The 12733-nt window shown below is 38.2% G+C and overlaps 1 protein-coding gene across 1 annotated transcript in view; it reads right to left on the reverse strand.

The window, feature by feature from the left end:
* LOC104843268 overlaps positions 1-12638 on the reverse strand; it is a 65698-nt gene extending 53060 nt beyond the window's left edge. The window contains exons 1-7 of the mRNA XM_010586106.1: positions 12527-12638; positions 12096-12165; positions 11081-11211; positions 9265-9353; positions 5863-5962; positions 4445-4488; positions 3875-3952 (exon numbers count right to left, since the gene is read on the reverse strand). Coding sequence (XP_010584408.1) covers positions 3875-3952; positions 4445-4488; positions 5863-5962; positions 9265-9353; positions 11081-11211; positions 12096-12165; positions 12527-12562 — 548 coding nt within the window. The 5' untranslated portion in view covers positions 12563-12638. The remainder of the gene's footprint in view (positions 1-3874; positions 3953-4444; positions 4489-5862; positions 5963-9264; positions 9354-11080; positions 11212-12095; positions 12166-12526) is intronic.
* Between the last annotated feature and the right edge of the window lie 95 nt (positions 12639-12733).

Genomic DNA, 12733 nt, shown 5'->3' on the forward strand with positions numbered 1-12733 from the left:
ATTTTTGCTTATACATAAACTATAGACAGATAAGGTTTATAAGCCTAATAGTTGATAAATTCTTCCTTTTTTTGCTTACAAGTTAGAAAAACTCATACCCATCTGTCCTTCTCAGCAGTACACTTACACCTTTTTCAGCAGCCAAAGACAGAAGAGCAATGTGGACTACTGTTCTCGGCAAGAAAAAAACCACAAAGATAGTAAAAAAATTACCTAAATCTAATCATAACCAAACCTACCGTCTGCAATGAGATGAAAGGAAAAGAAAGAGATTGCCCTCTAGTGTTTAGTCACCAGAGAACAGCATAAATGCTGTAAAAGGTTTTCTTAAGCTCTAGCATAAAGATCCAGTAAATATTTGCAGACCTGAATGATAAGTGGTCTTGGCTGCATGAACGCACTTATGGCAGTGAGAAATTCGTATGTGAAAGGCACTTTAACGACAAACACAGAGATTTGACTTGGCTTCTTCCCCCCACATTTACTGACTTTGTTGGGCTGGTTTGGATTTAACATTATGTATCACAGACACTATGATTTATTGAGATCTAAATTACACACTCTTACTTTCAGGAGACTGCTAAAACGTAGCTTTTCCTAAATGAGGGAGAAATCATTAATAGACTATAGTCAAGTAACTTTTGCAAACCGGTGACAAAGCTCTGGTGACCTATCGGCAATTAACTACTGTCGATAGCAGCAGGCACTGCGTGTTTTGGTCATTATTGAGACTATGAATTATCATATTATTATTGTGCATTATTATGCAATGCATTTCCTGCATGCCTTGAAAACAGATTCAGACTGTCTAAATAACAAAAACCCCACACCATCACATTTCTTTAACTTAAGGAGCCAATAGGTTACTACTAAACTACCAAATGGAAAATGCATTTTTCTGCAGCCCAAAAGCTTCTGTAGTTATTCCCTTTCATGCATTTGGGCCTAAGTATAGTAAACAACTATTTATTGGGGTCAGGGGGGAAGCAGGGGGGCAGCAAAACTCACTAACAAATCTCCTCTCCTCCTTCTTTCTCCCCATATCCTGAACTGATGTGCTGGACCACAAGTCCACTTTACTCAACCTTCTACTCTGCCTCTCCAAATATAGAATTAAAGCTCACACATTGTTTTGCTTTTGACTAGTCTTAGGAGTTTATCATACAGGCTGACATGTAACATGCTTTTATTTCAAGAATTTCATTAATTAAATGCCTAAGACTTTTTGAATTTGCAAACAAAAACACTAGTTCTAAGGCATCACAATTAATTCTTTAGTAGACTTAACCTGAAGATAAATAAATTACTGTTATATTAGCACAGATACGATAATGCACGGTTCAGAAGTATGCATGCAGATTGATGGGGACAAAGTAACAACAGCAGTATTGGGTCCTAACCTTCTATATTCTTTAGTAGCAATTCAAGTCAGCACCAGTCAGCTCTAAGCCACAAGACTACTATGATTTTAGACACAGTTATGTGATTTTTATATATACTGTTGTGGAAGGTGACAAAGCTGAGCATGCCGACCACACTCAAACAAGACGTAACAGCACATGGCAGTAATGGGACAAGATTGTGAGGCTATAATAGCACAGGAATGTATATAAATTATAGAGGCTGTTAAGATGTTTTGGAGGGGTTTAAGGACTTTGCTTAGCTGCTTAAAAGTAGTTGTTCATGATAAAAGCAGAACTTATAGCCTGCTTAATGCTTTTGCTTAACATTGGCCTATTCTCGGATTGGAGGAGTAAGATTTGGAAGCCCCAGACCCACTTTGAGCCAGGAAAAGGAGACATAACCACTACCCTAAAAAACAAGAAAGAAAAAGAACCCGCCTAGAGACAAGAAAAAGGCCCCAATTAGAGAGAAGATGACCCTAGACCCAAGTATTACTATGGGACCAGACTATGGTGTGAGGGGCAGGAACTTAAGATTGTAAGGGTATAACTGCCCAGGGATTTTAGTATTTGGGTCCCTCTCTGGAGGCACCCAGCTTGAGCAGTCTAAATTTGTGCACCATAGCTGGAATAAATTATGCTTTTTATTTTGAAGGCCTTGATCAGAGATTCTGCTTCAGGGAACCTAGGGTTGAGCCTTAGGGAAGAAGCAGCACCCGAGGTTGAGTCTGTGTGCATGAGGAGTCAAAAGGGAGACTTGTGGGCTCACCGGAGTCACTTGCTGTGAAGGGATTCTGGTCCTACCAGTTAAAGTCTGAGGTGGTGTGTGTGCGACTCCTTGAGTGGTGGGTGAATGCTCGGGCAGCAGCTCCTCCCTTAACAATACACACACATGATTATTAGCTATGCATATATAATGTATGTCTACTTGTCTGTAAAATTAGTTACTCTGACGCTGGTAGCTCATAGCTTAATATACTCAAACTTGCTTTTTTTTTTTTTTTTTAACCAGACTGCCATTTCTCACAGAAAAATCCTTAAAAATAAAGAACTACCAAACATTTTAGTAAGAAAACTACTGTTCTGGTTTTTTCCTTCATTCCTTTATAAAGCTATGTCTTTCGGAGTCAGTTACAGGAGATTTTAAGCAGTTCCATGATACAGAATAATAAAATCATCAGGAGATACATCAGAATAGGAGCAAGATTAGCAGTTACAATTTCCAAATTGAACAGTGTCTCATTACTATAAACCCTCTCATGTGATTTCCCATTGAACACAACAGTGAAGAGTGAGTGCAGTTTGTTCAGGGCTAGTAGCCTTCTAATAGGTGAGAAGAGATGTCTGACCCTGTTTCTCTCAATGCCTTACGTGCCTTCACCTGTAAATGAGCAGTGTTCAGGAACTCAAAAGCAGAATACATCTTTCAGGATCACGCTCTGAATCAGTAATAGTCACTACAAGGAGAAAAAAAGCTTAGCAGCCCTAGGGAACTAACTCAGGAGAGTGACTCTTCAGATCGCAGGGCAGTGTCCTGCTGGTTCATCCATCTGGACTACAGGCTGCCTGCCCCTGGTGGCCTCCTTCCCAGGGTGAACTTGGGAGCAGGAACACACCCAATGAAAGCTACTCTTCTCTCCTGCATCTCTCCTACTGCTCTTCAGACCTCTCCTCTGTCGGTAAAGGAAGCACTGCCCTTCTCATAACACAGCACAGGACAAGATCCTCTCTCTCATCCCAAGGAAAATAGGGGTAAACTGCAGACAGAATCACTCATCCTGCGCAAAACACATTCATTAACTTCTTTTAAACTACTCTTAAAAACAAGTTGGTCAAAATCAGGCTACATTAGTCCTTCCTTGTGGTACTTCTCAGCAGGCAGAAGGCTCTACCTATGTGAAAGTCTAATTCAGTAAGTCCAAACACGATACACACATAACTTTTTGAAAGGACTGACAGCTCAACACATTTGTGGGGATTGGGTTATACAGCAGGAGAGGACTTTGGCATGCATTCGTCCTACCAAAGCAAATTACATAAAATTCGTGACTGAACAGTAGGTAACTCTGATCTAACTGAAGACTTAGGAAATAGCAATATGAAATTATGCATATTGTCTTTTCCATTACAATCATACATGAAATCCAATAACAAATCTTTCCAAAAAGCAGAAGATAAAAAAGGAAACAGAAAAAGTAATCTAAAAGAAAAAAAATCAAAGGGCTAAATTTTTTTTCAAATCACCTGCTTCTTAACTTAAGAAAGCAAGCCCCCAGCTGACCAGAAAGGGAAACTGCAAAAGGGAGAATAGACCTTGTAGAATGAGTAACATTAAGGCAGAAAAGTACTAAGAGATCCATATTGTCTCCTCCAAAAGAATAAAGTAGAAGCAGTTTTCACAACACAGATATAGTAGGAAATCTCATCTTTGGTCCACTACAAACATAGATGCTGATGTCATGGCTACCTACCAGTCTGGTACTGCATGCCAATCAGTGAATATTCCACCTGTACATTGAGCACCACATTCAATGAGATGACCTGCAAGGCTGGGAAAATGGCATTCAAATAACTAAATACTCTGTAAAATCAAGTTTCACAAATCCAGCTTTAAAATATAGTAGTACAGTGGAAATAAAGCTAAATAACAGAACATGCTACTTTTTTTCCTCCAGAGGCATCTAATACATTTATAAATTAGGCATTAAACATAACAAGGGATTCTGAAAGATGAAAATAAGAAGAGTTGAAAGAAGTAACTTTTACATGAAGAATCAAATGATTTTCCTGAAAAAATGAACACTAACACCAAAAAAACAAGTTTCATTTTGTTATTTCAAGTTGGTTCCAGAATGAAGTTTCTGTAATTTCAATTCCAAATGAGAGTATTGAGCCTTAAAAAAGAACCCAAAACTTAACAAAAGCATTCAAATAAATGAATTCAATAATAATATGCAAAATCATTAAATGCTTAAGAGTTGTTATCCTGACATTATATGATACAAAATATAAATTTACCCATTTCTTCTTATATCATTTACCTTCCCGCAGCTAGCAAGTCAAATTCATCCCTATTCCAGCCAAACTAGAAGAAAAATACAAATATGTTACATATATAAAAGTTTCACACAGTACAGAAAACTGCACATAGTATGTTCACTGCTTTGTGTAACTATGCATTGGATATATTCTTACTTAACTGCAGAAATCTAAAGAACAACAATTGGCAGGGGCTCTACGTGGATTTGAGTTGCTATACAGTAAATTAGTAGAAGAGCTCTGATATATTTCAGTTTTCCTCTTATTAATACACCAAACAAATATAAATTCTCAAAGCCACACCCTCTTCAAAAGAACTGGAAGTGCAATACTTGTATTATTCAAAATTTGCATAATCCAGAGGTTTAAAAGTCTAGCACCTATTTTGTGTCATGTAAACAAACCACTGTTTTTTCAACTTTTGAAAATTATCAGCTCCTGGAGTACTACCAGCCATCTTAAAAACTGGAAGCATGTCTTCTGTTTAAGTAGAAATTATTTTTTCCCACAAGTTCAACACATTGCAAACAATACATTTGTTGTTTCTTATTTAGAACTTAGCAGAAATCTCCCTAAAACCTTTCATTAAATTAGATAAGGCCTCTCTGGAGTAAATAATACACACCGAGAACTATTTTGAGGATGTAAACAGCTAGGAATAAAATAACAAATCATAATGGCAGTTATAAATGGGAAAGTTTAATTCTAGATTAGGCAATGTTTGACATGCATGAAGTCAGAATAGTATGAAGTTTTAGAAAGGATGTTTGTAACTAGACACTAACACATATCCTCTTTTTTTTTTTTTAAATATGCACCAAAAGAAAGCTTCCATATTTCACAGCATGTGGTCACTCACAAAAATACATAACCTATTCAAAATACTTCAGAAAACCACATATTCTGCTTGTATAATTTGCTGAAATTCAAGGAATTTGAGGAATCTTGCATTGAAACCCAACTACTTAAAAATAAAACTGCTTACCCATTGAAAAAGACCAGTGTTTTAGACCACCTCATGTGCCCCCCCCCGAAAACCAAAGTGAGCTCTACTATCGCCACCTTGTGGTAAAGAAAAATATACTTGTTTCTTAACCTTACACGCCACATTTTAAAACAGGGGCGGGGGCTGGGGGGGGGGGATAAAAGTGAAATACTGGTGAAACACAGTAAGACTTCCTTAACTTCACCAAAACACTTTCCAGCTTCATGATACACAAGTTCATAAAAATCCCTGCTATAAGTTAGAAGTGAAAGCTGGCAACTTTTCATGCACGTAAGGAAGAAAAAAAAAATTAAGGTGCTCATAATTTTTAATTTAGTATGTATATTTTCATAAGGAGCAAAAACTTTCTGACAATGATTGCTGAATATTCATTCACATGTATTTATTATCATATGGAAATTAACTTGTACTTACAGAATGAATGAGTGGTCCTAATACAATCCCACTGTCAACGCATCTACCCGTCACAACAATATCAGCTCCAAGGTCAAGAGCCCTGCTTATTGGTCTTGCGCTAAAGATGACAAAACACAACAGTAAGTAGTTTTACTTTTTAACGCATCATTAAAAAAATCAGTTCCCTGCCACACACAGCATAAAAATTACTTAAAAAACCCATAGGAAATCAATTAAATAAACTTTAACAACCAATTTGTCATTTTGTATATACAAGAATATTTTAAAAAGCAATCATCAGATCACCCGATCAAATTCAGGTACCTAAATGATGTAATTGAAACACTTGTCTTGATGCTCACAGAAACTGAACACAGCAGAAGTGACCCACTGTGCACTATCAGTAACAGAAAATAGTGTTTTTCAGAGATTCATTACTATACACTCATCTACAAATGAAGTAAGAAAGACCAATATTCTTCACAGAGAAAGCTTGGTGACTTTGCCCTCCCATTTTAAACCTTCCAGGTCAATTTCCCTAAGTGTTTTTAGAACTTGCAATATCAACCAACTCCAAGACCACCACTATGCAGTCATTATTTTCAAAGAAACTCAGGCAACAGATTTTTGAGATTGGTCAGGTCAGAGTCAGCCCAGCCAGAATTAGTCAGTCTTGAAAATATTCACCCAGGTGAACCGCTCGAGTTTATACACATTAGTGAGCAAGTGTTGACCAGAGTGTGTGGCTCCTGGCTTCTAAACCCATGCTATCTGCTGGATCCTTCTATTGTTCATGAAATAGGCAGCTTGTAAACACAAACCAAGTAAACTGTGTGCCTTGAAGAACAAAACCAAGAGCAACGTTCTTCTACAGTTTCTATAGACTTAGCCCTGGTTTTATCAAGAGGCAAGTTAGAAGACACATTTCTCTTAGGGATGTAAACATAAAATATGTATGTTGGGGTTTTTTCCCCCCAATGTTATGTGAACCAAAGGATAATAGCTAGAACAACAAGCAAATACACAGCATACAGAAAAAATTTACACCTCTAGGCATAGTGTTAAGTAACAGTCACAGGTAAAAAGCACAAATGGGGTTTCTGTAAACATACATACAGGATACTGATAGAAAAACTATGTAACTACCTATAAAAAGCAGTAAATAAAGCCGTTTGTCTCTTGCTGTTAAAAATACATGTGAATTCAGTCCACAGAACTCCCAATGGCCCAAATCAGGAGGGACAGAAGAAACACTTCAGGATCGATACCCCAGTGCAAATTTTTCAGATGGAGTTTACACACTTGAATCCAAGAATCAAACTGTAAACCTCATCAGATTTAGGTAATTAAAAGTGAACTCTCCACAGAACTTAAGAGATTTTACCCTATACACTCTGATGTTGACTTGTTTTACAGGCATACATAAGTTTATCATTCACTTTACAAATAAGCATCCATTGCTGATACTTTAAAGATAGATTTAACCTATGAAACAACTAATTTAACAGGCTGGTAATAGCTTTACATTTCGGTGCAACTGAGATTAAGGGGCACATAAAGAAACACCACTATAGAAAATGAAGAACAAAAGTCCGCTGTTCTAGCATGTGTTAATACAGTGGAGACAGATAATGGATTTTAAAAATGCCTCATCCTCATACTAGCCTGCTTTTGTCCTCTCTGCTTTGATTTGCATTGATTTTTTAATTCATGAATAAATCATGAATCACCACGTCCTGGTTTCAGCTGGGATAGAGTTAATTGTCTTCCCAGTAGCTGGCATGGTGTTATGCCTTGGATTCAGTATGAGAAGAATGTTGGTAACACTGACATTTTCAGTTGTTGCTAAGTAATGTTTAGACTAAAGTCAAGGATTTTCTGGCTTCTCTTGCCCAGCCAGCAAGAAGGCTGGAGGGGCACAAGAAGTTGGGAGGGGACACAGCCAGGGCACCTGACCTAAACTGGCCAATGGGGTACTCCATACCATGTGACATCATGCCCAGTATATAAACTGGGGGGAGTGGGGCTGGGGGGAAATCGCTGCTCAGGAACTAACTGGGCATCGGTCAGCAAGTGGTGAGCAATTGCATTGTGCATCACTTGTATATTCCAATCCTTTTATTATTATTATTATTATTGTCATTTTATTAGTATTATCATTATTAGTTTCTTCCTTTCTGTCCTATTAAACTGTCTTTATCTCAACTCACGAGTTTCACTTCTTTTTTTTTCCTGATTCTCTCCCCCATCCCACTGGGGGCGGGGGAGGGAGGGAGGGAGCGGCTGCGTGGTGCTTATTTGCTGGCTGGGGTTAAACCACGACACAGCAGAATTGGAATGAACACTTTCTCAGTTACAAATTTTAAACGTTATTTCTTAGATTTCATTTAGTTACTCATGATCTGCAAATCTACAAATCTGCAAGTCAAAGTTTAACAAACAGAAAATCCACTAACAACAGAAAACACTAGAGACAAATTTAAGAAGACTCATCTATTAAAAGGTTCTTATTTTACAGTGAAAAATACATGCTGTGTCAGGTACAGCCATACCCTGCTATCTGCCAGTGACGCATTTTTGGAAAGTGCAATGATAATGAAAAAAGAGTACACAACATTTTCCATAAAGATTAATGTAAAAGAGAGGGAACTGTGTACACAGACTTTAGAAATACACCAAACAAATACAGGAGTGATGATATATATGACATGGAGGATGCAAAAGCAGAAACAGGATCACTAGGATCATCAACTGGAAGAGATGGTGGCTTTTGGGAACACCTGTCCCATTTCTCAGTCCTTCCCCTTTGACAGGGTTGATTTACACTGATTTATCGGAAGAAATTGATGGCGACAATGAAAATGCAACTGTTCACAAACAGCTCATTTAAAGATTTATGGGAGGCCTTTGGTATCATAAAGGAGGCAAGGGAGATCTTTCAAACAGTGATCCCTCCTGGAAAGCCAGCTTCCAAAATTTCAACTGTACAAAGCCTGACACTCAATTCAGCGCAGTCTAACAGAACCTCCTACAGAACTCAGAGTGTATCCCAGTACTTTAATTCTTCAGCTGCACTTCTCTAGTGGCAACATCCTAAACAACTGCTCCATGCAGCAACAGCATACTCTGCATATGAAAACGGAATTTTGTGATTGTTACAATTAAACTAAAACTATTCTGGCTTGAACTAAAACCTGCAGATTCACAGGAGATGTAATGCTAAGGAGTCAAAACTGGCAATGTTCTAAATTAAAATTGTATTTACAAGTTACAAATAAAATTTTTTTTCTGGTTGCCTGAATAACGCAAAGGTGAACCTCACATACTAGGTGGTTCTACTTGCAAAACAAACCAACTTCATGTAGTCAATGTGTTAAAAATATTTTTCCATAACAAAAGCAACTTGTTAAAATAACTCACCCAAGATACACATTCATGCTATGAACGCTTTCTGGAAATTGTTTGCCACTCTCCAGATCAGTGATACCAGCTCCTTTTAGGTTCTCTTTCTGTTAGAAAACAAATAAAACACCAAATCTATGAGTATTTTGTAGTATCAACTGTAAGCCTTTTATTAGCATCAGACAATAGATCCACTTCATAGCAACTCTGAGCAAAGTATAATCATTAAAATTAGGAGCAATACAGATCAGCTGAATGGCTAAAAGCCCTAGACACGCTTTTAACCATAGTTTTGCAGCACACAGAAAAATAAGTCAGTGCTTTAAGAATGCTAGTTCATTCACAGATGATCAACTACAATGAATTGGTATATTCCCTAGTCTTTTAAACTGTCTTTAATTTGTGTAGGACTGAATAAATCAAACCCCACAAAAAGAAATATGTCTGCCATAACAGCAATGGTGGTGTGGCCAGAAAACAAGGCTAATTCTGCAGCTCCAGGTGATACTTAGAATACATTGTGTTTCCAGAAAGGTAGGTGGGGGGGGGGGGGGTTTTGACCATGCATTAGGCAGCTTGGGAAACCAGCGGATTCAGGGGCCAGTGACTGACTGCATAGACTCAATGTCTAATACTTGTTACAGGGGGGACCTATAGTGTGGAAAAAAACCTTCCACTTTGAATTAGTTTGGTATTCTATGGTAAGGATTGAAATACTCCAAACCACAAATAACATTTCCTGGTGTAATTTATGATGTTTGGTATCAACAGTAAAAGTTGCCTGTAGACAATAAAAGCTGTCTCTTTTTTGTTCCTGTAAGTTACATACTGATAATAGAATAGAAAATAACCAATTTCAGTTCAGAAATGTCCATGCCAAGCTCAAATAATGACCATTTCACTGTTGTACCAGTAATCAAATTCTGGACCACTGATGCTGAAGTAATTTCAGTAGGGCAGAAGTTTCTTGAAAGGAAGTCCAAGCACCACACATAATTTGCAAATAAAGAATCTTACTTGATCATCTTCCACATTCAGTAGCATGCAAGGAGTAATAGAGCCTACACAGATAAATAATTTTCCAAGTTACAGGCAGAGATTTAACCATAGTGCAAACCTATCCCCTCTTAACCACTATCAATGTATAAACTGTTTTCGCAGTATTTTTTCAGGTACGGCCAACACTTTTTGTGGAACCAGACTTCATACATAAAGCGCCATCCTTTAAGTCAAAAAAAGCCATATATCTCATCTCTAGATTTCAGGGGTTTGTTTTAAATATTAAAACTTCAATCCTCCCACTTAACATTACCTTACTGGCCATAAACTAAGTACTCAAAGCCAGAAAAACAACCACCTGTAAACAACATAACAACAGGAGATGCCTATAAACCACTAAAAACAGCTAGAGGGGGTGAATATTTGAACACGTGGTAACTACACCACATTTAAATTTAAGAAATTTAACATTCAGGATTATTTAGTTTAAGACAGAAACAATAAGCAACAGCAAATCCTAGCTTCTCTCAAAGAGCAAGCAGACTTTAGATCAGATTCAGAGTTTGCTTCAAAAAGATAAACAGCAGATCCACAGTCTTATAAAATTCAACCCCATCACACACCAAACATAAGATGTGCCAAGAATTGTTTTCATGCGTAAAAAAAAAAAAGTAAAGAAAATGAAACAATAATTTTCAGACGCTTTTAACCGTAGAAGGCTACTGCATAAAGGTACACAAAATAGGCTCCTATAGGACAGTAAATGCCACCTTCATGCTACATAGACTAAAATAATTTCCACAATGCTACTAAGCTGTAAGACAAAGTAAAATACCTCACTCATTAGGTCATCTCCAGCAACAACAGCTATTTTCAAATCAACATCTGCTTTCTTTGCCACCTCCTGAAGTGCAGCCGCACAAGCAAGTGGATTAATTCCACCAGCATTACTAATGACACGAACACCTAAACAAAAAAGACAAATTACGTCCAGCAGCATAAACAACCACTTGTATTTTAAAAACCTAAAGTGTGCTGAAACACAAGCAAGATATCACCTTCGCAAGGTGATCTAATCAAGGGAAGTAACTAAAGTCACATTAAAATATGAACAGTATTTAATCTGTGAAAGGATCGGAATAAGCCAATACAATATTATTTACAGAAAAATAATTGCTATAGACACTTTTCATCTTTCCTTTATGCAAGGAAGGAGAAAGTGACCAGAAAGACATACATGATGAGGCAGGCAGACAGACAATATCAAAATGCCTACAGGAACAGTATTTGACACCATTCAAATATCCATGTTCTCCAAACAACTACATTTTAGCAGAAATATGCTTCTATCTCTAAAAATTCCAGACTCTGTTAGCAAGGTACTGGGTACTTAGAAGTAATTCCCTTTCTCCTCTCAAGCTCAGTATAGCTCCGCAGCTTTCCAACATAAACAGAAAAACAGTGATCAGAAAATAAGTGATATTCTAGAATTATATGGGAATGTTGAAAAACTTTTAGATTGCAATGAAAACATCTAGATCTCACATTTTACAAAGATCTGTAAAATGATCTTCCATTCACAAATTAAAAGCTACAATAAGAAATACATGGAGATATATGTATATATTTATAATTATAGTAAACATTTCAAATTAACCCAATTTAAATGTCACCATCGGACCTGCGCTTCACATCTGTTACGATGGGATTTTTGCTGACGTTTAAAATATTATTCCTAGAGGACAGCAAAACGCTGGTGTGAAAAACAGCTTTAGTAACAGAAGCCATACAAAACTCTTCTAAGCAAGTGAACTTAATTAACATAATAACTCACGCAAAGAGTAGCATACCTTTCCTGTGAATATCTTTTATATAGGGAGCCATGGCAGCAGAGACAAAATCCGGAGTGTAACCTAAAACCTGGAAGAATTAAAAGCTGTAACCATTTGTTACAGTTAAGTCACCTCGATGCCTTTTCTTGGTTAACAGAAAACGGGGAAGATCAACTAACTGGATACTGCTATAGAAAAGGAGACGTGAATGCTTTTACTAGATGAACGTGTGAAAATAAACAAACACATGCAAGTAAGAAGTATACAAAAGCAAACGGGTCCCCATACCCTGACATGTCTTACACAGACTCCGAGCGTGATCTGGGTCGGAGGAGAGCTCGGCAGGTACCGGAGCCCACCCGCCCCACCGCGGGGCTATAACGCCGCCCGGCCCGGCCGTCTCGCCTGAACCAAGCCGGCCACTCCGGGGCTGGGCAGCGGCTACTTACGGGAGACCGGGCTTTGGCGGCCGTCAGCAACGACATGGTGATCTCGGAGAGGTAATCGAAGACGAGGAAATCCAGCTTCCCTCCGTACAGCAGCTGCGGCACTGGCGGGGCAGGGAAGAACCCGCCGTTAGCACCGCGATACCCGCGCCCGGCCCGGCCGCAGCCGCGGGGCAGGGCTGAGGCGAGGCGAGGCGAGGCGGGCCGGGC

The sequence above is a fragment of the Haliaeetus leucocephalus genome, unplaced genomic scaffold (genome assembly GCF_000737465.1).
Source record: "Haliaeetus leucocephalus isolate CR32 unplaced genomic scaffold, Haliaeetus_leucocephalus-4.0 Scaffold140, whole genome shotgun sequence".
Classification (NCBI taxonomy): domain Eukaryota; kingdom Metazoa; phylum Chordata; class Aves; order Accipitriformes; family Accipitridae; genus Haliaeetus; species Haliaeetus leucocephalus.